The sequence below is a fragment of the Magallana gigas genome, chromosome 10, assembly GCF_963853765.1.
Source record: "Magallana gigas chromosome 10, xbMagGiga1.1, whole genome shotgun sequence".
Lineage (NCBI taxonomy): Eukaryota > Metazoa > Mollusca > Bivalvia > Ostreida > Ostreidae > Magallana > Magallana gigas.
This window is the reverse complement of record NC_088862.1, coordinates 14,271,155-14,295,959: the sequence shown is the minus strand read 5'-3', so window position 1 is coordinate 14,295,959 and position 24,805 is coordinate 14,271,155. Positions and strand designations below refer to the sequence as shown.

At 32.4% G+C, this 24,805-nt stretch overlaps 3 protein-coding genes and 1 long non-coding RNA gene across 20 annotated transcripts in view; 3 read left to right on the top strand and 1 right to left on the bottom strand.

Moving 5' to 3' along the window:
- LOC105345519 (uncharacterized) lies at window positions 1–1,647 on the top strand. The gene is made up of 5 exons (XM_011453661.4): window positions 1–155; window positions 321–417; window positions 731–989; window positions 1,173–1,242; window positions 1,348–1,647. Exons 1-5 carry the CDS (start codon window positions 52–54, stop codon window positions 1,478–1,480), a joined length of 663 nt encoding a protein of 220 aa, XP_011451963.3. The 5' UTR covers window positions 1–51; the 3' UTR covers window positions 1,481–1,647.
- Window positions 1,648–3,518: 1,871 nt separating this feature from the next.
- LOC105345520 (cation-dependent mannose-6-phosphate receptor) lies at window positions 3,519–12,165 on the top strand. The gene is made up of 7 exons (XM_066073245.1): window positions 3,519–3,753; window positions 4,653–4,749; window positions 5,351–5,502; window positions 6,804–6,888; window positions 8,813–8,889; window positions 9,291–9,417; window positions 10,227–12,165. Exons 1-7 carry the CDS (start codon window positions 3,626–3,628, stop codon window positions 10,284–10,286), a joined length of 726 nt encoding a protein of 241 aa, XP_065929317.1. The 5' UTR covers window positions 3,519–3,625; the 3' UTR covers window positions 10,287–12,165.
- A 2,492-nt stretch (window positions 12,166–14,657) lies between these two features.
- Window positions 14,658–17,168, top strand: LOC136272075 (uncharacterized). 2 transcript variants are annotated; one of them, XR_010709966.1, is made up of 3 exons: window positions 14,658–14,795; window positions 15,084–15,199; window positions 16,920–17,168. It is a non-coding gene; the product is annotated as an uncharacterized lncRNA (long non-coding RNA). The 2 variants fall into 2 exon arrangements; XR_010709965.1 differs by lacking the exon at window positions 14,658–14,795 and having other exon boundaries at window positions 14,979–15,199.
- A 1,848-nt stretch (window positions 17,169–19,016) lies between these two features.
- LOC105345521 (titin-like) overlaps window positions 19,017–24,805 on the bottom strand; it is an 85,367-nt gene continuing 79,578 nt past the window's right edge. For all 16 annotated transcript variants that reach the window (XM_066072964.1, XM_066072967.1, XM_066072971.1 and 13 more), the window contains 7 exons: window positions 24,445–24,639; window positions 23,164–23,379; window positions 21,934–22,125; window positions 21,225–21,637; window positions 20,755–20,869; window positions 19,441–19,520; window positions 19,017–19,280 (listed from right to left, as the gene is read on the bottom strand). In XM_066072964.1, coding sequence (XP_065929036.1) covers window positions 19,233–19,280; window positions 19,441–19,520; window positions 20,755–20,869; window positions 21,225–21,637; window positions 21,934–22,125; window positions 23,164–23,379; window positions 24,445–24,639 — 1,259 coding nt within the window. In that variant the 3' untranslated portion in view covers window positions 19,017–19,232. The remainder of the gene's footprint in view (window positions 19,281–19,440; window positions 19,521–20,754; window positions 20,870–21,224; window positions 21,638–21,933; window positions 22,126–23,163; window positions 23,380–24,444; window positions 24,640–24,805) is intronic.

Sequence of the window (24,805 nt, the reverse complement as noted above, 5' to 3'; positions counted from 1 at the left end):
TGTAGTATTGAGTTGTGTTTGTGTAGCTGTCTGTGATTTTTTTAAATAATCATGGCTCTCTTTGTTTTTAATTGGACAAAGAGAGGATACATCATGGCTGTGTTGTCTCTAGTCCTTCTGGTGCTTGCGGCCCAACACCGGGAATACTTCCTCTGGTGAGTTTCAGTATATTCGAATACAGCTCCTATATATAGCAGTGCATTACCGTGCCTTAGTTACGCTAGACTGACTATCTTGTATATACATGTACATGTAAGTTACCTGACTTTTACTATATATATCATATTTCTTATGAACAAACCTTGTATTCTTTCATAAAGCGAGGAAAAACAACTGAGCTCGTTTGAGAAGTTTTGCGTGTGGCTGGGTGTGATGGAAAAGCCCAAACCCTGCCCGGGAATAGAGGATATGTACTCCGTGAGTTCAGATATTAATTGCAGTATATGAACGGAACGTAATACATTTTATCTATATTTTTTTAATACATGTTCTGATGAAAAAACAGTTTTTATAAGTAAAAGTATAAATATTGTCCATTTAATTATGAATTTTATATCCCAAATAGCCTTGCCTTGATTTTAAGTCTAACAGGTATCATAATAGTATATGTACGTAAATTTTTGATCATCGATAGAAACCCGCGGCTAGTCTCGTGGCTTCCGCGAAACTGACCGTGTGCATGGGATTCCGACGATGAATATAAATATGATATGATTCCTTTATTTGACAGATGGCTATGGAAATGGGACAAGCTACTGCGGCTGTAGTAGCTAGCAGCTTCGTACCATTGGTCTTGAAGGGGACTTGCTCGCTTTTGGGATGGGGGATCAGGCTCATCAAAAGAATCCCCAAAGCCATTCAAGGAGGACTGCAGTCAGTCAAAGGAATCCCGCGGTTCTTGAAAGGAAGCTTGCCGTCTGCCAATGAAATCCCTCTAACCATCAAAGGCATCCCTAAATCTGCCAAAGAAAGCTTCCGGTTCATTAAAGGTATTTTTATTTTATTAGAGTTATATTAAAAGTTAATATATAGTAAATGCACCTTAGCAAGTCTAGCGCGCTTATACGAGAGGAGAGGAGTGCAGACGGGTCATAAAATCCTTGGCTAATGAAAATGATGCAAATGTAAATTTACATGTTGTAGACATTATACTTCTTTTGTATATTTCAAAGGTCAAATGCGGTTCGGAAGACGTTCTCTGAAAGCGTTCAAGAAAGATCCAACAAAATACAAGTATTTCTTGTGAGTACGATAATTAATTCTAAGTGTTATACAAACATCTTATTTTCATAGAACCGTGTCTGATACGTTAAATATGTACATGTACCGTTCAATTTATGTCTGTAGCTTCCGTAATGCTTACGGTCAGCGAAAACTCGTCATGATCATGAGAGAGGGGGATAAATTCAAGGAGATCTTTGTTCAGAATCCCCGAACAAAGAAAATGGAATGCGTCCTCTCCTATCCCAGGGAGTCCTGAAGTTCTGTTGGAAACAGCTAGATTTCTATCGTCACAGACCTTTGGAAGAAGCAAGATCGCGGCGAATTGAAATATTAATATTGAATTTGATACCAGTCTTTTTTTCGGAAGTTTTCAATCAAGTCTGAGGATTTTTTTTAAAGATATAATATTTTTTTTTATGAATTTATAAAATCTAATTTAAATTTGATAAAGACCGAAGTCACTTTAATACTAGTATACCGTTGAGCTTTTGGCTGTTTATTTAAACTGACTTAGACACGATTTGAGCTCAAATTTTTCAAAATTATTATTTTTTTCATATTTAATGTTTAGAATGGTCCACATGGGATGTTTTAATGCTTTGTCAAAATTTAAAAGTCAAACACCTATTACAAGCGAGTTACAGAAGTAAGCTAGAGTTCTTGAGTCCTGTTATTGTTTACGTTTATCTCGTTTGTCACAAGTTATTTTGTCAAAGAAATGGTCATTTCTTTACTGAACATATACATTACATGTAATTGTAAACAAATGTGACTCGAGCTTTGTTTACATAACAACCGAATTTCTTTCCTCTGTATCTCGCTTGTTACTTGACTTCTAGCATTCAAATCATTGTAAATCACTCAAAATACTCAAATTGTAACCATTTTATACATAAAATTAGAAATAGAATTTTCATTTCAAATCGTGTCTAGATCCCTTTACATCAAATACATGTATATTCTAAGTTTATTGTGCTAATGTTGTCTTTGATAGATTATAAATTCAATGTACGAAACGTATCTCTAAATGTTATATTATTTTATAATACAAATTGTCATTCATCATAACTATATTCATTCATATTGATACCGGTATAATAAATTTGATGATCAATATTATTTCTTTTTAATTCTCTTTTATTGTTGATCGAAGATATACTTAACCTAAAAACAAGTTCAAAACAAGCGTCAAATTGAAGATACATGTACAACGGTTTTGCACCAAGCCATAATTATATAGAATATTAATATTTCGTGCGCACATATGTAGGCATGTGCGTTAGAAAACAGTGGTGAGAGCATTTATTACAAGCCTTAATCAATATTTAAGTTTCCAAAATGATGACAACAAAATAAATAACGTTTCCCATTGTCGCAAACCACGTGACGGCCATATACACCGTCACTATGTACACATCTCTGCGGACCATGAAATGAATACGTATCGGTATTTCCTCAGTGATATCTACATTAATGTATATTTAAATTGATAGTTTTTTTAAAATCTAGATATAAATAAAAATACATCAGCCTACGGTTTTTCATTTTTTTTTTTTTTTTTTGCGAATTCATCAATATAATTAATTTAATAATCTTTTCAAATTGCAAAATTCATACAAATTATTTTTTTTATCCCGTACTGCGTTTTACAAAAGAACTTACGACAAAGTCGTAAATATTTTCAGTTTCATGGATTCGTCTTTACATGTGTGTAATAACAATCTACCAAAATTTATATAAAACCATTTATTTACAAATATTTTGATTTCCATTATTATATATTTAACATCCATTAGAATAAAGCATTGATCAGTACGTGTTTAATTATCATTCATTAATTTGGTCATAAGTCGCAAATTGTTATAGCCTTGACCTAACTGATACAATATGTCCTTGAGCTTGAAGCACGTCATATACATGATATATGACAATATATAACCATCAATATATAATCACCAAGTTACACATCATGTTGGAAAAATTATATTCCTACCCTAACGCCTTTTTTTTAAATTTACTCTGATAGCCTAGTATCGTATTTATCAACTTTTAAATTTATATATTCTTCACCTGGTACAACTAGCTAGGCTATACACACGGTACCACTACTCACCATGTTAAAAAAAATATAAATGTATCGTCGAAACACACAAATTGTTCCAGTCTTGATGAGGAACGTTTTTATTATTATTTTTTTTTTTGAAGAATAAAATATTGGGATTGTTTTGGTCACGAAGAAAAACCCCGAGCAATCAAAGGCTGATCAAGGTATTGTAACTTGGCAAAAGAACTACTTTTACAGTGCCCTTTGCATAAGAAAGTGACAGAACCAGTTTAGTTTGAAAACTGTGTCACGAGACTGTCATATGACGAGAAAAGAAGGCTACCGTCCGATAACAAGATGTTGGAAGTGGACTTCGTTATCTGTCTCACACTGATAACATTTGTAAAATCTGAAGTATGCCAGAAACTGAGTGCATGCTCGTGTAAAACGTCGGACGGGGTGGTGGATTTATCGGCTCTTCAGAGGTAAAAACCGAAAGTAAACGAAATATTTGTAAATACCAACTTTCAATACTGTTGTAAACATCGTAATCCGAGATTTCTCTGACTCTAACCCCCGCTTTTATATTGTACCCGCACGTCACAATATAAAAGCGGGGGTTAGAGTCAGAAGGAATCTAGGATCGTAGATCCAGTCAATGGTTTATACTTAGCACGTTTGGGATGCAATGAAAAATGTTTATTTCTACTTCAAAACCCCAGTTTTAATGTCATATTTTGTTATGTGTTTTTTCTTCTTTTACAGATAAATGCATATTTCAGCTGTTTGCATTGAACTAATTTTCTGACAACTAATTCTTAGATTTTGAATCTCAAACATTGAACAATTGAAATGTTTTTTTTTTGTTAGTTTTCCACTGAGTCTATCTATTCTCAGCAGTTTGCAAGGCAAACAAATATTACCAGTTCCAGGGGAATAAAATGCACACCCTTCATTTATGATACCTTAGGGGAATCCATAATCCCAGGGATCAATAGCGTATCTTACAGTTTCCATAGCTGAGCTTTAAATTTCAATTTATGGCATGCATACATGTATGTACTGTGTACAGAATTATTTTTAATATGCCCAATGTTTCTTTTTCCGCCATTCAAAACTTGCAAACTGTTTCGCCCGGCTGGCCCATCTTCTATTTAAGTCCAGACAAAGTTTTTGATAGATATACTCTTTCAAACTAACATAGCAATTTAAAATTGTTTTGAATTTGCCCGCTGACAACAAGGGCAAAAATAAGATGGGGTAAAATATTTCCCTGTATACTGTATATTTCATACCTGTCTATTTACATGTTAATTTAAGTTTTGAAGAGAAATTGTTACAGTCATAATCCGACTCATTTTAAGAATTATAATTTTTTTGACAGTTTTACAAATTACAAAGGTCCAAAGGGATTATACAATAATGATTGGAATCCATGTATTGCCAGACCATGTGGTTCCATGCCGAATACTGATGTGTCAGTAAGTTTTTGACCATGCATCATTTAAAGCAATGGATTGTATGTGATCTGCGATAAAATCTTGAGCTTAATTGAAAAAAATGTGTAAATGAATGTGATTTTTTTTTTCTTTGATCTACATGGGCAGATTGTATTTTTGGGGGTGAAATTACTCCATTTTTGATATGCAATACATGATGTACCATATACATTTAGCAGGCCTTGTTTTTTGTTTGTTTTTTTTTGGGGGGGGGGGGGGGTAAATACTGGCATGTACTAAAACATATATCCATATAAAATCTTTTTGTTGCCACTTAAGGACCCTTGATTAGCTAATAAAGAATTTTTTTGAATGTTGCATTTATGAAATGTAATAGAATATTAATTAGATGGTCATTGACAATCACACTTGTAAACTATGGTTTAGAAAAAATCTGTTTATTTTGGGTTTAACAGGTTTATTGCACAAAACTGGTTTAAATAAAAATTGAGGGATATAAATTTTTGTGTTGCAGAATACCCCGGCCCTTACACCCATTCAGAAAATTGAAATATACTGCTACCCCGAAGTGTCGATAATTTTTCAAGCAAATTAAAACAGTAGCAATTAATTTTAATGGCAGATATGTCAGACAGAAATCAAGACAGGACAGGCTTCGTCCTACATCAATGGATACCTAAAAACAGCTAGCTTTACTGGAGAAGTAGGGAAAAGTCTGGTTCTACACTACACTGGGGACAATGCCACTTTAACTTCTGGTGTTATTAAATTAAGGTAAGTCGGCTACATTAGGGGTAGAAAAGAATTTTAAGAAATATATTAAACATATTAAAAACAGAAGGAAAAAACTCAATTGTGGCCATGGATTTCTTGTTTTAAAAATTAAAGTTAATTTTCACATGATGTTAAAATACTGTGAGAGAGAGAGAGAGAGAGAGAGAGAGAGAGAGAGAGTTTTATAATTTAACAGGTCCAGAACAAAATTAAAAGTAATGCTACTTAACCTGGTATCAGTACATGTACAATGGAAATAAAAGTTTATTAAGGTAGTCCTATACTCGGCACTAAATGGGCTCAATCATTAAAAGCTTAGCTTTAAATGATAAATATACATTCTAGCAATACATATACAAAAGAAAATATGTATGTTTACATGCTAGTTTGTTTGTTATCACCTCTCAGACGGGTGTACCCCCTTGCGAAAATTGTTGACAATTATGAAATTTGCCTGACGTCCGTTTTTCCTCAAAATAACTACCAATTTTGGGAAAATTAGAACTAAACATACAAAATAGAGTATAAATATTTATTTAAGCCATATCTCATCAATAATTTTGCGCAAATTTTTGTAAGTAAGTACGCTCTATGGACCTGATGTATCAAAATAGAATACAAAAAATGCAATGCTAACATCGCTTTTGGTAATTTTTTTTACTTTTTATGGACTCAAACTTAAATTCATGGTGTTTATTCTATAGATTGACATCTTAGATAAAATATTTGGTAAAATAAATTATATGTTGACGGATTACTTTTCACGCTATAAGCTCTAAACCAAGTAGACTCTTACGAAAAAATCCGTAAAAATCACATTTTGCTACAGTTTTCTGCCTAGATCTGTCAACAATGTTAGATATCGTTTAAACATTAATTAATTCATGATTGATTAAATTCGAAATAGCTTCTGTCTCTAAATTTAAACCGGTTTTAGTAAAAGAAAACGAAAAATTCGGGGGGGGGGGGGGGTCAAAACAAAGAAGTTATAAGCATACCTGAGATCCTGGTTAATCAGAAACTTCGTTTTTCATTTTACTTTAACAGAATCGAGTTTCTCAACATTAATCATCTCTATCTCTCATAGAATACATATATTATCGTTCTAATTGCTTATTATTGCCATTGTTTACAATAGCGATGTAGAGCAAAATCAATACCGGGTATCAAAAACGCTTTGTAAAAGTCGAGCCAATATTGTAAAATCCGTATTATGACGTAGTGCGATACTCGGACTACTTTAACACTTAATATATAGCTCTCATATTAACTATTTATTTTATGAACTTCTTATTTTCCAGACAAAGTAGTATATCATTAATCTGTGTATCAGATAGTCCGTCTAATGACTTTACTGTCCAAGAGCAGAAAGGAGATGTTGATTATGTAAGTTCCATTAAGTTGTATAATGTATTACACTGCCCACATACTTTGTGTATATTGTGCAGTTATAGGAAAAAAATTCAAAACATTTTTTCCACAAAAACTTTCTTTTTATGCATATTCAAGTTTATATACTTAAACAATTATATAAAAATGCTTTCTTTGGTGATTCATGCGGGATATGAAGGTCCCATTTGACATTGAAGAAATATTACATACATTGCTCATGCAGGTTTTTTTTCTGCAGTGAATGCTACCTTCTTAACCCGCATCATTCTGCTAAGAAAGTATTTTATGGTTTATATTTACATCTTTCTTTTAATGAAGTAATAAAATACGTACAGTACGCGGTTTTTCTTAGATTGCTGAAGATTTTGAACTATCGATATACGTTGCATGTAGATTTCAGTCCTGTCATTTTCTACAGAGCTTTCTTTTAATAAATTAATAAAATACATACAGTACATGATTTTTCTTGGAATGCTGATGGTTTCGACCAATAGACACACAGCGTGTGTAGATTTTATCCTGTCATTTTCTACAGATATATCAATTACAATCAGTTTTTAGCCGGGATCTGCTGAAAGCAGAGTCCTGGCTATAGGCAGGCAAATCGCCAATGTTACTATAAATAGCACAAATAAACAAAAAACCAAATAGCGTCAAGGTAAAGTTTCCGCTATACTAAATAGTTACACAAAGAGCCACATTTTGTCAAAAGTGTTGGCATTTTGTTTCTGTTTTTTAAATTTCAAATGAATTGTCTATCTTTTTTAGTTTTCTTATTAATAACGTGTTTTTAAAACATAACTATGCATTTTGGACACATACAATGCGCATGAATTTCCATGAACTACTTTGCTGCGCGATGAAGAAACGGGGATTGAATATATAATGCTTGTTGCAAAATTCAAGGCAGCAACTGTTAAACTTTTTAACTTCTACTAGACAGACATATTTTTTGTTTATAGCCGCTTACAAAATTTGGTCGCTCTCTGATGCTTTGCCGACATTAAAAGCATGAGAGAGAGAGAGAGAGAGATTTTTAGTCTTTACTACCTTTACTACACAATATGCATAAAGACACACCAGGCACGTAGCATCGTTTTTGAAAGTGGGGGGGGCCAGACTCAGCAAAAAAAATCTTGACAAGCAAAAAAAAAAACAAAACAAAAAAAAACGACATTAGGTATTTCCCAAAATCTTCAAAATCCTAATCCGTGGTAATTCAATTGATAATTCAATTTTTTATGTGTAAATTTTAAAAAATTTGTTGCTGCGAGAAAAAGTGGGAGGGCCAGGCCCCCCCCCCCCCCCTGATGCTACGTACCTGCACACCAAAAGAGCACGGCTTTCAGTACTTCAGTACTTTGATTGTTAAAGTAGAGGGAATCATGCTTGATGGATGTAAATATATCATAATACCACTATGTTATGGAATGTCAGAAATTAATTATTTAATTAATTTTGCAACAAATTACTGGTTATTGATAAAAAATACTCAACAAATGTAAACAATTTTTATAAATTGGAGAATCTTTAAATTTCAATCATTCATATTGATTTAATTTAAAAAGTTGTTCATATTTGTATTAGGATTGATTTATTTAAATTTCTCTACTCTAAGTTGATCTTGCATTTGAACATTTGTAAACATTCTTTGATTTGTACCCCATGTACAGTGTACCAGTGATTTGGTGTGAGATAAATGAATATTCATTTCATCAAGATGAAAGAGTGTAATGATTGTTAATTCATTCAATCTAAAAAAAAACCCCACATTTTTCAATTATTTAATTAGGCGTCTGTTGAATGATTTGATTTACATTGCTTAGACTGTATTGAAAATTTCATTTTTTACATAAATACTTTCTGAATGAATTGAAATATTTATGGGGTTTGTTTTATGATTCTTTTTTTGTTTTAGATATTCACCTTACGAAGTCCGCACGCTTGTTTGGTTCCCAATCCTGGCCTCAGTGCTGGTTCCATCTTGCTCATTTTGTAAGTGGATTCTGCAGCACTTGTTATACAAATTTAAACACTTTTTTTCTCTATAGTTTTCTAATTGGTTGATTTTCTTCAATATTTTACACTCAGTAAGATTTTTCTTCACAACATTTTCTGCAATTTACCCAAGTGTCCTTTGTTTGACTTAACATACACACTAATTTATAAAATACTATTAAATTCCACAAATAAATTCCACAAATAAGTCTTTGAAATCTATTAAATACATGTACGTACTATTATGTACATACTATTATATACATGTACAAGGAAAATTCTATATGTGCATATGTATGTATGTTTTATACACAAGGACTTGTTTAGCTCGTATACACTGTATGATATAAAATTAATGTTTATTAATGTTTATTACATGAGAACTTGTGATCTTTCAGGTTTTTTGTAGCAGTTGTGGTCTATATAGTTGGAGGAATCTTGTTTCTACGATTTTATCGCGGAGCCAGTGGAGTAGAGATGATACCTAATTATGAATTCTGGAAAGGTTTTCCACTCCTTGTCAAGGTAAGAATATGGAAGATAAGAAGGAAAAATATTCTGTATATGTTTATCACATTTTTTGGCTTTAATTTTTCAGTTTAGTCTTTTTACCTAAAAGTTTATTACTGCTTTTATTAACCAATGAGATTATCTCACAATCATACTCAGGAAAGGTTTACTATTAACCTATAAAGTATTTACATATGGCTGTGAAAAAAGCAATTTCTTCTAAATAAATTCTAACTTAATGCATACATGTAGTTCTTGCATAGTATATATGAAAAACATGTTTGGTCAGAATGCCTGATGTTGAACATGATAAAAATAAAATGTTCCCAGCATTGTCAAATTTTCAAACAATGTCATAAAACATATGCAAAAACCAAATAAGAAAACCAAGCAAACTGAAATTTTTAAACCAAAAAGCTAAATGGCTTTAAAAATCATAACAGTCAATTTTGTTGTTGGTATGACTGTGTAAGTTATTATTTATAAAGACTTCTTTCATTGTTATGGTACATAATACTGTTGTTATAATACAAAATACTGTAAACATATTCAATTTTTGACAAGTGTTCTAGCTGTTAAGCATTTCTGGCCAAAATTTGCTTCTGCTGAATTGAGTACATTGCTAAATGTGCATAATATATATGTTTTAAAATAGATACATGTAGGTATATTCTGAAATGTGTAAATTCGATCATGAAATGTGTAATATGCTAACTTGTTGAAAAACAATTTCTGCCAAATCTTGTACATGCATGCTAATTATAATGCGTTCCAAGTAATTTCTCTCTAATTCTGTTTTAATTGTGTGTTTCTGTCTGTAACAGGATGGTATGGTGTTCACTTTCCGAGGATGCAAGTCCGACACGACCTACTCACAGATATGAGATACCCCTAAGGAAGATTTAACAGCTTCAGGGAGAAATCACCAACCTACCCTGAACCTTAATCACTGCCAGCAATTGTACCTTATAGTTGAACTATCTCTGTTTGTCTTCAGGAAGAGTGCATTACATTAAGGTTAAGTGACATCTTACAAAGAGAGATAACTCTCACTTGAATAGAATTACAGTACCTTTTTTTATCTTTTTCAATAAAAGATTAAGCTCTCTCCTCTTAAAATGTATTTGCCAGGCCTAAAATAATAAAAAATGAAATGGTACATCAATGCTATGCATCCATTTTATTTTAATTTTTATTTGAAAAGGGGAAGGGCTTTTTTTTTGGTTTTAGTAAGAAAATGAATACTGGTAGTCATAATTTAATGATTCCCCTTTTCCATATGCCTTTAAAATTCATCTTTGATGATGAAGTGGTGCTAAAGAAAGCAACAAATATTTTTCTGTTAAATACAAGGAGTTGATGAACCTTAAGAAAGTGTGTGAGTAGCTTATATGAGTGGCTTACGAAATTATTTATCATAAAAATGAAGAGATTGCATGTGATTAGTTAAGAGCATTAGAGGGTGATAACACACCTACATTTAATTAAAGTAAAGGTGATGTAATGTATGACGGTAAATTTTGATAAAGTAGTGATAGATTCATGTAGGCAAATGTACTTATTTGTACTACTTTAATACTACTTTTTAATACTAATAATTGATAGTGATTTGATGAATGTTATGATAATTTATACTATTATGTACATATGTATAACAGTAGAGCAATTCATTCTGAGAGACAAGAATGGGAATTAAGTTCAGATTGACTTTCAGCTCTTTATAAATGTCACAATATAGTTAATCATAAGATATAATTTTAATCACAGGTTTTTAATGAAGCTTTGCCATATTTATGTAAAATCTCATTACATTCCCAATTAATGAACAGCTGCTAGAATTTTTTATTTATTTTTGCTTGATGCCTGCATGTGTTACTTGAGCATGTATTATAACTTAAGGTACCTCACTACACCTATACTTATACTATTTAAGACACTACACCACAAGATAGCGATTTCAATGTTTTGCTAAATTGTTTGTATCAATTGATCTAGTTGTGTATTGTCATAGCTCAGTGGTTAAAGTATCAGGCTTGTGAACTGCAGATCATGAGTTTGAATCCGGCTTGGACTTTTCTTTATATTTACTGAATTAAATTTGTGAAAATGTAATATTTTATCCAAAATTGCACATTATTCGCCTATTTGTATTATTCTTATCCATCATGCTGTCTATCATAAAGTAACTGTCTGCTAATTTTAGAAACTTTTTCAAGGTGTAGTGAGCAACCTTAAGTTTCTGTTACTGTGTCATAAAAGTCATCGCATGTTTGTCAATTATTTTCAGATTTTCTTTTTAAAGATAGATTTGATAAAGATTTCTTTTTACATTCTTGTGTATAAATAAGGTTTGTTGTTGTACACATTGTGCATGAAGGATGTATTGATATCATGCAAGTGACTATGATAATTAAATGGTTTATTGTTTACCTAGGAGTATGAAAATGTTGAAACTGTATTAAAAAAAAATGCCAACCTGGCGGTTATAATCTCAATAGATAAGAATCTTCATGTTATTTTTCAAGTTGACAATCTCACAGATTTGTTTTTGTTCCTTGTATAATAAGTATTACTTTTTTTGTGTGTTAAATAGGAGTCTTCCATTGAAATTGTAAAGAAATACAATGATTTTTTTTCCAGTCTTAAAAATATATTACTCTGTCTTTCTTTGTGTTTGTCGTTCTTCTCTTAATTTAATTTTATTTGTATATGTTATGATAATAATGATTTTGCAGTTGAAGTAAAAACCTTATTATTGTTTCAGGTCTATTTTGTGTTTGTGATTCATCAGATCATCATTAACTGGTATATATTTACATTTACCGAGTATGATTCACTCTCCCTCTTACGGAAATTCATTGTAATTCATAGCTCTGTAGAAATTGACAAGGACTGAAATCTACACGCCTCGTATATCGATTGGTGGAAACCTTCATTAACTCATGCAAAATCACGAACTGTACGATTTATCATGACTTCAGACTAAAATTCCCATAGGAGAGGATTTGGCTGTTTCTTTTAGCAAACGCAATGTTGTAAACTGTAATTACTTTTTACAATCAATTTATTAATTTGTTAAACGAAAGATGTAAATATTGCAGATAAAATACATAACCCGCTAACGCGAATAATGATTTTTTTTCTCTGCAATGATCGTTACTTTCATATCCCACATGAATCACCAAGGAAAGCATTTTCTTGTTTAATAATACATGTATATACCCAGTATTTAATTCTGTTTTTTGTATGACCAATAAAAGCAGCATACATGTATGATCTCTCCCCTCCTCGTTAAGCCGTCAGGGTCCTGCTTTCAGTTGAAAAACACGAATAACACGGACACTCTGTCTGCTTCAAGCGGAAATATGCGTTATGATTATCATTGCATGTTTTATTTCAAAAGATGAGGTTTGTGGTTCGTGGCAATGTTTGCCATCAAAAATAACGGCCGAAATCAAAACAACAGTGTGATATTCTATATTTCACGTCCAAGAGTGCAGCAGCGACGCAAAGCTGTACACACGGCAGTCTTGATTCGGCCGAGAGTACTAGTTTGTAGTCGTACCCCCCCCCCCCCCCCCCCAAAAAAAAAAAAAAAAGTAAAAATGAATTGTGTGGCAAATACAAGTAATAGTTTTTCAAGGCAAATGATATTTATAAGAAAAAAATTGTTGTCATATCTATTTACTAAAATGTGTATGAATATTTCAATAAAACTTCAATAGTGAAGACAAAGCTCAATCTTTTGAACCAATTACTTTGTACCCGACACAGTATAGAAGGTTCAAACAATTGCATGATAGGTTAATTTTATAGATTGAAATGCCATTCATAGATAGGAATTTAAACAGTCTGAAATTAGAATATCATGTACAGAGAAATTTAAAAAATATGTTTGAAGGATAAATTTATCATGAAGTGAACTTATAAAAACATCATTACAAAGTTCAGATCCCATTGGCAGTTGTAAAGCGTTAAAATGTCAGCAAATGACAAATAAGCTATTTCAAAGCGGTTCTGTTCAGTATAGATTCTCTCTCTCTCTCTCTCTCTCTCTCTCTCTCTCTCTCTCTCTCTCTCTCTCTCTCTCTCTCTCCATCCATTACTCAAAGGATTTCAAAGGGCGCTTTATATTTTCTGAAGAAATGAACAATATGGTTTCCTAGCAACTTTTCATTATTGAAATAAATTATAAAAATTAGATTTGAAAGCGTTTGGGATTTGTAAAAAGTGACACACCATATAGTTTGTTCTGAATTATATCTTGCATTTGAGTGAATTATATTGTGAAATTCCCCAGCAGTGTGAGCACCCTTACAAAGGTTAATAAAAGTTTAAATGGCGAAGATATATTCCATGTATTTTTGATATGATACTTTACTGGTGATGTGAGTCAGTCAGAGAGAGAGAGAGAGAGAGAAGGCCGGTTCGATTTGCTCATTTACGTACCCAGAAGAGTCTTCCGCTTCAAGAAAACGTGTTCGTTTCATTAAAAATTACATCCGGTAGATCTTCTGCCTGTCAAAGAAAAGTTCTTTGAATAGTTTATCTCCTCTGCAATGACCGAGTGATTTTTATCCTATATTGCAATAATCATTTGAGTGTCCACATTGGGGTTTTAGAGTCGATTGCTCCAATCACACCTGCGGGTAAGTTTTTAATTTTAATTTAGCTCAGTTCCTTTTTTACAGTCTGCACATCATATTTGACCAAATCACAAGTTTTTGAAGAAAGTATAATGGAATCATCTAACACCTTTCTGTTGTGCGAATGGAACGCAAGCATCGGAACCGGGGGGGGGGGGGGGGGGGGGGTGATTGTCAAGATTTATGAAAGGTCTACCCTCCCCCCTCACTTTCCGACGCCACTGGTGGAATATCGATTCAGAAACATTACTTCAATTTAATTACATGCATATTGGTTGTTGAATAGCTTCAAATAATTTTTATAGGACATTATTGGTACTGTAACAGCAGATATGCAATTAACATTAGGTGCTCTGATGACTAGTCTTTTAAAGTTATTATATAGGATTTTAATTCAAATCAGATGAAGATAAGGCCGATTCATAATATGGCGTAAACTATTTTATTATCTTATTCCATATATTTTTCAAATAAGGAAATTCAATACAAAAAAGCAATAGCAAACACCATATTATGGTATTACTATGAATTAATAGGATGTAGTGTTAAAAAGAAAGCTCATTAAAAGTTCCTTAGTTACATAGAGTCATCGCAAGTTGCACATATATAGTGTAACAAATGAAAACTCCCCATCTGGCATGTCGAAATCTTCATCCTCAGTCATAGTAATTATTGCAGGGCAAACTATAGTTCGTTTCGACGTCCTATTGAATCGGAAACACAATGTTCGATTTAACAAGAAAAACCGTAAGTTAAAAGATGACATTTTCCTCTTTTAGAGTATTCAAATCCATCGTAAGGGTATTTTATATATACCCTAAGTTATAATGTACCTCATGTACCAATTTGATTGTATAGGAGTGAATATATTTAAAGTAAACTGGTTCATGATATATTCATTTATCATAATTTGAAACATAATTATATTAAATACCCATTGCGCGTGATATACGCATGCTTTAAGCAGTAATCCCGACATTAACCTTTGTCGACATTATAATGCCATTGATTTCGCTATAAATTCCCACACACTAGATTACTCATTTAAAACTTTGAGGATCGAAGCAACTGTATAGGAAAAAAACATGTCGGATAAAATCGTAACGTCATCGCAGGCGGACCTAGAAATGGAACAGAGGACATTGTCCCTGGTAAATGTTTTATTCATATTATTATATCTACACGTTTTAGTCTAGTAATTTTTTGTGATATTACAGTAATTTATGGGCTTTTTTGGCTTCTATTTTTTTCTCGATTTTATAATTGACCGTCGTGGTTGTTTTATACAACCCATGAAAATTCAAAAACTGTTGAAAATCAATGGTTCGGTATGGCCGAGTTTCACAGGATTTTTAAATCCATGGGAAAAGTTTATATTGATAGAAATTGTATTATTATTCTGCACAATAACTAATTCATAGTATTTATTTCATGTATTTAGAAAAAGTAGTCATGATACTGCATTTCATAGGATCTCCATTAATTTATGTAAGATTTCAAAATTGGCCTGATTCAATCGACAATGGAACCTTTTGTTGCGGATTCAGAAACTGTTATCATTCTGTTTACCTCATACCAGTCATGTGCATGATGTGTAACAAAGTACAATTTACAAACAGACTTTCCACTGTGGTTAATGTTTTAAAAGCTTATCTTCAAAGAAAAAAAAAATTGATGTCATGCTATAAGGGATATAAAGAGGAAACTGTATATGAAAACCGGACAATGAATTAACTATCATAAACTCTAAACAAAAAGCCCTTTCTAAAATTATAACATAAAAGAGCCACAGTACATGTATGTAATAATGTTAAGTGGGTTTGCACACTGCTCGCTAGAATACAATTGACTGAATAGCAACAATTATAAACTATCAAAACCCTTTATCAAACAAATCACAAATGGCGATCGTCATATATGCATTTATTTAAATAAATCATTTTAAGGAAGGATAGCCCTTTGAAAAGAGAGATAACTCTTATTGGTAAATTTCAATTATGAAAAAAGCGTCAAGTGAAAACAATCCTTTTTATTTTTTTATATACCTGTCATCTTTTTACCCCATACATTAGTGTGGCACTTGTATGTTGGAACTTATGGATTTCATTAATGATATAATATTACACTTTAGCTAAAGCATAATTTTTATGAATTTGAAAATATTAATGATAAACATGTAATTGACAAAGTGTTGTTCAACGGTATTTGATATATTTACTGTCTTAAATCTATCAATTGTCAGGTTATTATTCTCCAGATAACATCAATAGGCAGAGACTTCTTAAAGGCATCAATATTTTATTTTATTTTTGACATGGTACACATATGAATTGCTGTGTTTTTGCTTGCACATGTACGGTACGGTAATTCTCTATGGGGAAAAACTGTGATCAGTTCTAAATAAACAACGATAGCGTTTAATATTAAAAATGAAATTTAGAAATCACGATAAAACCACTTTCATGTAAAGCTTTCCACAGCATATAACCAGCGTTTGGTTTTTCAACGGATATATATGGTACACTGCATTGCACACACAAAATTAAAGCATGAAAGCAAATCACATGAAAGCAAACTATAATTATCATCCGTCGTTGTAAACCGCGCTGCACACTGAAAATGTTTGATACTCTACTCTTGCTATGACTAAACTATATGTAAAAATCGTTTGATTTATTTATATTCGTTGGTAAATGCTTATCTTTTAAAGGCATATTTAACGTTGATCACCAAAAATGACATGGTGTTATATTCAGAGAGAGAGAGAGAGAGAGAGAGAGAGAGAGAGAGAGAGAGACATAGCCATATCAAGCCTCATTTTAAGTTTTACAAAGGATACTATAGAAATTTGATATTTTATTTCATTTGCAGCTTAAATATATTGCTGCCAAGATGTGCAAGAAGGACCCTTTCCAGAGACCAACCGCCGAAAAAATTATTACCATGCTGACAGAAAAGGACGCGAAATCTGAAGACGGGAAAGGCAATGCATTGAGTAAAATATAATAAACAAAGAATTCGGACCATTGAAGAAACTGAGTTAATGAAATTAAAATTGTATATTCAGAATGACTTTTATCTCAAGTTTAAAAAAAAATTAAATTAACTCACTCAAGTGTATATATAATTACTGTTAACTCTCTCAAGTGTATAGAGAATTACTGTTAACTACATATATCTCAAGTGTATATAGAATTACTGTAAACTAAGTGTATCTCAAGTGTATATAGAATTACTGTAAACTAAGTGTATCTCAAGTGAATATAGAATTACGTACTGTAAACTAAGTGCATCTAAAGTGTATATAGAATTACTGTAAACTAAGTGTATCTCAAGTGTATATAGAATTACGTACTGTAAACTAAGTGCATCTAAAGTGTATATAGAATTACTGTAAACCAAGTGTATCTCAAGTGTATTTTAGAAATAACCACATTTTAAATGGCACATTTTCAAGTAGACGTTATTTAGTTAAACATTTGGGGGTAAGAATTTAATAATTAAGAATTCGAAATTATTTTTGCCAAAACTCTATTTTGATTTAATTCAATACACATAGCTGCTGTAAAAAAATCAAAATCAACAATAAAAATAATTCCTTTTATACTCAATAATAAATAGAAAACACGAATAATAAAGATAAAAATCCCGTAGAAATCAATGTCATTTTTTTCAGAAGTGACAGAATTCCAAATACCTAATGAACTCGCCATTCTCCGGAATATATTTAAGATTGATAAGGTTATCATGAAATGATATCAATTTTAAAAAATCTCGTTAATACACTCTATTCAATGATCAATAAAAAAGCTGATAAAACACAGAATAATGAAGAACAAGAAAAAAAAAACCCAGTAGAATTCAACATGTCCAAAGACTTAATAAGCTCGTCCTTCTCTTGCATACATATGTATAGATCAATAATAACGTTATCATAAAAGCGCTATGATATCCTCTCAATGCATGCTATGCCACTGCTCCGTGAAATTGAATGGCTTTAAAAGCAACTCAGTGAAAATGGGGGATTAAGCCAAAATCGCTACAATTTTATAGTCAAAGGAATTCAATAGCTTTCGAATTTATACGAATATATTTACATTCTACTGTGTTTTTCCATTAAATTCTGTGATCTTCAAATGCCTCTAAATGCAACAAGTAGTCAAAGGTCAAATTGACGAGTTTTATTATGACGTCACAAACGTTGAACGCTGTAAACTGCAACGTCACAAGCGAAAATCAAAGTTCACGCTTGTGGCTGTTACTGTGGCTCTTCCATTAATATTAACTTACCCTTAGGATAAGATAGGAATTTTAAGGTATGAATCACATTTGCAGACAAGGCAAGAAGTTAAAAAATGTAAATATAAGCATTAAATCATGATTTTTTGAAGTATACACTCTCATAACTGCAGCGGTGTGTGCATACAAATTTTCATAACGCGCTAACGCGCGTTACTCAATTTGTATGCACACACCGCTGCAGTTATGAGAGTGTATACTTCAAAAAATCATGATTCAATGCTATAGCATTTACTGAGTATTTTCTCTGTTTCTGAAGGAATACGATTCTAATTGTGTTGGTACTGTGACGGAAAAAACCGAATAACAATCCATTCTGTTTTAATTATTTTTTTTCGAATCTTTGAGTTTTTTTTAAAACATCTACGCATTATTTTGCAGTATAGAGTTTATCAAGCGACTACATTAGGGCACGTAGCATCTTTGAACAAAAACAATGAACGATACGGGCAGAAACGTTTCTCTTTGTTAAAAACCCTTTTTGTCAAAATCAATGCTCTAGCGAAAGTTCGTTAAAGTATAAGTAACTTCTCCTTTTTTGATAAATGACCAGCAGAGAATATATAAGTATTGTACTTTAATCTCTTGATACATATTTCCGATTATGTGCAATAATATTTCATATTAATATGACTTCTTACAGAAGCCCTTAAAAACAAAGCTAACACATTTTAGTATACACATGTTTTTTTTTTATTGGAATTGTAATGAATAATGAGAAAAAAGTGAAACATGACACAAATGGTGATTGTTTCCATAAGATTAATTCACATGTTCTTGACAAAAAAAACGGACAATATGTATCTATATATAACATGTAAGAATTGTCTATATATTATGTAGCATGATAATATGCTGCACTATGCTGCGATCTCTTATTTTATATTATTGGAGAAGACTTAGTCCAAGGGGAATGCAGTTTGAGACTTTAATCTGAAAAAAATATTAAAAGGAAATTAAATTATTTCTTTTATAAAATATAACTTTCAAAATCTTTTAAATGCCAAAAAAAAAAGATGAAATGATTATGAATTTATGAAAATAGGAAAAATATAATTCTAGAACTGAAGTTTAATATGCTGTATGCTCCTACCTTATCCATGTAACCTCTGAATGCATTATTGTCTGAACACCTTCCTAATGACGTCACAATGGGAGAAGGAATCAACCGTCCTGTACAGACACAAAATGAAGAACGACTTTAAAGAGGATGGATAGTCAACAAATTACCATTAGGATAGTCAACAAATTACCATTAGGATAGTCAACAAATTATCATTATAATAGTGAACAGATTACCATTAAGATCTACGTTTAAAGTTGAGATGTTTAAGAAATGAACTCAATGTCTACCCAAGTTATACTCGTATAACCTGGGTTGGGGCAATTTACGCTTTATAATCCGCGAAGCGGATTATAAAAAAGCGTAAATTGCTCCAACCCAGGTTATACGAGTATAACTTGGATAGATATTGAGTTCATTCCTTATAATTTAATTTTCTGGAATTTGCTGTACAAATTGAGTCCGTTTTACTTTTAAAAATGATATAAATCTGTTCAAAATTCATACGTAACGTCAAGTGAATTAGTACGTTGGTGCATTGTGACGTGTCTTGTGACGTGCAAACCAGGTTATACAAATTTAACTAAATTTTTCTATCCAATCAAATGCCGCGTTACAACCAGAATTAAATTATAATTATTTAGCCATTGAAAAAAAAATCAAGTATTTTAACTTAAGATTTGAATAGTTTTCTAAATCTTTATAAAGAACTTTATCTTTTGAAGATAATTGAAATACTCTGAAATGACCAAAACTCTTTCTTTTTAGGAAGATAAATAAAGTCTAAAAACGGTTACGATTATTTAGCACTCTTAAAAGCGTACATTTGTAAGTCATATAAAGAAGATTAATAAAGTCTGAAAATGGCCAAGACAATTCAGCACTCTTTAAAACGTACGTCATAAAAAAACAAACAGAACTTTCAACATTAGACCGTCCAATAGAGTTTCAAACGATCAACTATCAATGCTTACTTGACCTCTCTCCCAAACATAATGCCAAAAAATATTACTATCAGAACAGTAAACATAGGCAGCATTAATAAGTGACAATCAAAGATGTGATATGTCAATCTACGCGTAGTTTAAATTTCTGATGCTCTTGTTGGGTTTTTTAGCATCATTAATGCACTGTACCATGCTTTATTTCCATTTCAGACATTTTTCTGTATTCAAGAAGTTTTGTAGAAGAATTTCTTTACGAAATTCCCCCTCTTCCCTTTCAACCCCCCCCCCCCTCTCCAGCAATAGTGAACCAACTCAAGATCAATCATTTATGGAAACACGTTGTAAACCAAAATCCATGTATCCCAAAACCAGAGTACTCCCTGAACTTTAAACTTACCCATCAGAGGTTCTACGATGACCTCCCTCACGGGTGTACCGTTTATATCTGACGTCACAACGCCCTTAAGTTTATAGCCATCAAACGTTAGCTCCACCTTATTCCATTGGTTCGCCTAAACGAATTAAAGAAAAACATTTATAAGTACAATTATTTACGGAAATCGGAAGCATCTAATGTAAGGAATAGAAAATGCAATTATTATTCGATCATCTATTGGGTTTGGAACAGATTTGTATCAATGCCAATATGAAAAACAAAATATTTAAGATGGTTTATTGGACTGCTGATTGGTCGTAGCCTCCTTAAGGGAGATGTGTGACCATTTCGTACATATGATGATAAAATTGCAAACATTTCTTGAACTTGTATGTTTCTGTCCGATATATATATAAATTACAAATGGACAAGATGGCCGCACATCCCTTAAAGAAACACTAACTGAAATCCGTCAACGATCGTGAACTTACACTATACGGGACTCTAGAGATAACAGAATTAATAGCGACATCGTCTGTCTTTCCAATGAAAATGATCTCCTGTCTCCTCTTGTCCAGCAGTATCTCGACAGACGACGTCCGTTTACCCGGTACCCCAGGCACGGTGTAGGGAACGGTCAGGGCACCACAGTTCGAGAACAGCACTTGGTAGTCGCCGCCATCTTTCTCCAGGAAGTTGAAGGTGACGTAAATAGCCTCGATTTCATCGTTGATGAAACGCGGCGTAGATATTGACGACGTCTTTCCGTTGAACACTCCAACAGGTGTTTTGAGATTACCCGAGTCTGAGGTGTCGACGTCTATAATGTCGGTATATACGCCATGAGGGGAAATGTTACGGACGAATCCTCTACCGAATACCATTTGTAGCAGCATATGGCACTCTGCACACAGAATAAAGATGTATTAGAATACGAAATTAAACTCCATAAAACAATGATGTAGTTGAAAACAAATTATATCTAAAGGTAAGCTAGAAAAAAATGATATGGCTAGTTAGCTCTAAACTATCAGAGAGAGAGAGAGAGAGAGAGAGAGAGAGAGAGAGAGAGAGAGAGAGAGATGAATAAAGGAAAAACAATAGAAAGAGAGAAAGATATATATATTTCTACATTTCAATGTCCATTTTTACTTTTTTACTGTACGAGAGAAATATCAACTATACATTGCATTTCAATACCTTTGACAAGAGCAGATGTTTGTTTCTGAATGTGGGTGAGAGTAAAGGAATTCTCACAGACGCAGTCTCGCTCATTGAATACCGTTCCTGACGGACAGGAATGGGTGCTGCCGGAAGCGACGTTGTAGTATGTATTCGGTTTTCCGGACACGGCCCGAAGGAAACACTCCCCTCCTTGTGGCCTGACGGTTACTGAAGAATAGAACAAAAGTAGTTAAGTCAGATTTAATTTAAAGAAAAAAAATTCTCATATTTCTTTTTAGATGTAAATATGATCATTGATTGATGACGTAGAAAATCCTACATGTACAAATTTGTCTTTTAAAAAAAGATTAGGAAGCTAGCGCAGCTGGCTGTTAAAATCATTGAAATCGAGAAAACCATTATATACATTTAATTAAGAAGGTGAACAAAAATACTAGTTCTAAGTTAATGAATTACGCCGAAAACCCAAACCTTACTTCTGTGTACAAAACGTGTTTTAATAAAGCACAATGAAAAATTCCAATAGTAGCACAGTGAAATAGAGCTGTAACATGCGCACAGTCAAAGATGACTCACGTACAAATTAACTACAGCACGAGCGCATATTTCCCAGAATTCTTTTCATGTTTCTAAGCATGCGTAACTCCAGCAAAGAAAAACAACACAAAAAAAAAAAAAAAAAACAACAACAAAGAAACAAACAGAAACCAACGTAGATGGTAGCGCCCGAGGGCGCTAGCAATAATTTCTTATAGATTCATACCATTAGGTTTATCTAAAAAAAGAAATCATGGATTAAAGTGAATTTTTAATCAAAGTCCTGAACGGCCACATAGGCGTCGAGCTGACATTTCTTCTACACAAATTGCCATCAATCATATAAATTATATCAGAATATTAAGAGAAAATGAATTATGCTTTATGTAATTTTGTGCATTTCCCTACATGTTTGTTGCTTTAAAGAAAACCTACATGTACCATTTGAATTCCATTTCTATTTATCATAGTTTCATAATGAAGAACAATGTACAATTTTAAAATGTTTGATCCGTAATATAAATATCTTTTATAATCAAAATAGGATAAGACAATGACTCGTCACAAAAAGGGTGATTTGAATATATCTGTCATGATAATTTTCTGGCGGTTTTTTTTTCATATGCCCATAATAAATTGATGCCTTTAAGAAAATCTTGCAAACCGTAGCGTAGAATTATTAATAATTATATATTAATTACTACTCACTGAGTCTGATAGAAGGTTCACTGACAATGATTTGTCTCTCTCTACACCCTATATTACATCTACTGTCAGGCTGACACGACATGGTCCTGTGGTCATATTTGAATAAAGCATTGCAGCACATCGGCACAGAATTTCCTGTGTTGGAACATCGGTAGAAACTGCGACAGTTGTAGTCACTCGGGTAAGTGGATCGGGCAGGAAGCATGCGGCATGGATCTAAAGCATATTGAGGCGGAGCATGAAATATGAAACGATGAAGAATAAAATGAAACGAGACACACCATGCCTTGATTTAAAATTAATTGACACGAGGCATGAATTATAAACAGATGCACAGTATGAATTGTGAGTAATGTACGTGTGAATTTAAAAACGATTTTAAATTATTTACATTAAGAATGAAGAATCAAAAAAGAAACTGCAGTCATGTCATACATGTATTTTAAATAAATTGAAATGAGGCATATGTAATGAATGGATGGCTCTAGACAAAAGTGAGTCAAATCATGCATAAAGTTGAAAACCATTGACCCGGACACAGAACATGAAGCATAGATAAATGTTTTCGATGTAAAAAATTTCATATCATGCATATGGTTCAATAATACTGACACGTAGAATAAAGTATGTATTGATGTCGAAGTAGAAAAATGATCATATTATGTTTCGATTATTAAAAGTTATTTTCATGGAGCATACAACATTAAGCATAGATACATGTATATTAAGAGAATAGACTATTATCGATGTTGAATAAGAACAGGACTTATTATGCATTAATTTTAACATGTATCATAATGAAACAGACAACTCTAACCAAAATTGTAAATTTTTTGAAAGTGGTATTACAGTTTTTAATTTTTGTCTTTGAGTCATATGTCTATAATTTACATCTGTGACGCCTTACACATCTACGTAGAGCATGCAATATGAATGTTCCGATCTTATATATACATGGTCTTTAGTTTCTTTACGCATTAACAAGGGACATAGTTCCAATGAGTTTTCAAGTGATAATCTCTAGCAAGGGATTTTGTTCATTTTACCTTCTGCTTAGTTATAAATATTCATATTCTGACTTAGGGGGATGAGCGGTCATCTTGTGCATTTGAGGATAAGAATGTAAAAGTTTCTTGAACTGGCTTGTTTCTGCCCCAAAACTGACCAAAACTGTTGCCAAGAGATATAAAAGCAATAAATATAAAGTCCTAAATTCTTTTCCTCAAATGTACAAGATGGCCGCACACCCCCCTTAACCATAGTACAAACACTGGGTTTTACCACTATCACAAGGTGTTGTCCTGGCAGAAGTGCATCTTTGGGACTCCGGATTCCAGAAAGTTCCGAACGGACACATCATGGCGCGGCAGTTGCAGTCTTTACCGTCGACTTCACACATTAAGTAGTTCGTACAGTTGAGCTGGAGAGAGCACGAAGATGCCGTGGTTCCACATTGTGACACACAACCAATACTTTCTGATAAATAAAGCAAAATTTAAAAAAAAAAATAAAAATTGACCTACCTATAACTTAACGAAGAAGTCTTTCCATATTTGTTAATTATATCGAAACTTAATCAAACAATCAAAAAGACGATTCAACCAAGACATGGTATTATTAAACAAACTTGACCATCTTTTTT